Source organism: Numida meleagris, unplaced genomic scaffold (assembly GCF_002078875.1).
Source record: "Numida meleagris isolate 19003 breed g44 Domestic line unplaced genomic scaffold, NumMel1.0 unplaced_Scaffold290, whole genome shotgun sequence".
Lineage (NCBI taxonomy): Eukaryota > Metazoa > Chordata > Aves > Galliformes > Numididae > Numida > Numida meleagris.
In genome coordinates this window covers 88,031-88,320 of record NW_018364537.1, presented here as the reverse complement: position 1 = coordinate 88,320, position 290 = coordinate 88,031, and the positions used below count along the sequence as shown (strand labels likewise).

The 290-nt window shown below is 76.2% G+C and overlaps 1 protein-coding gene across 22 annotated transcripts in view; it reads right to left on the bottom strand.

The window, feature by feature from the left end:
• Positions 1-290, bottom strand: part of SCRIB (scribbled planar cell polarity protein) — a 102,656-nt gene extending 102,366 nt beyond the window's left edge. For 21 of the 22 annotated variants that reach the window (XM_021382790.1, XM_021382780.1, XM_021382784.1 and 18 more), the window contains exon 1: positions 38-289. In XM_021382790.1, the coding sequence (XP_021238465.1) occupies positions 38-199 (162 nt within the window). In that variant the 5' untranslated portion in view covers positions 200-289. Of the gene's footprint in view, positions 1-37 lie in introns of all 22 variants that reach the window. The other variant, XM_021382802.1, reaches the window with a different exon arrangement.

Sequence of the window (290 nt, the reverse complement as noted above, 5' to 3'; positions counted from 1 at the left end):
GGGAGCCGGGCCGCGCCGCGCCGCGCCGAGGCCTCACCTTGGGCAGCTCGCGGAGCTGGTTGGCGTCCAGCAGCAGCTCCTCCAGCGAGCGGCTGTAACGGTAGATCTCCTCGGGCACGGCCTGCAGCGAGCAGTGCCGCCGGTCCAACGCCTCCACGTGCCGGTTACAACGCCAGAGCGGCGGAACGCACCGAAGCATCGCGGCCCGGATCGGTCCGGGGGCTCCGGGAGCGCCGCGCCGGGAAGGGCCGCCCGGGGGAGGGCCCGGATGTGCCGTGCCGAGGGGGGCG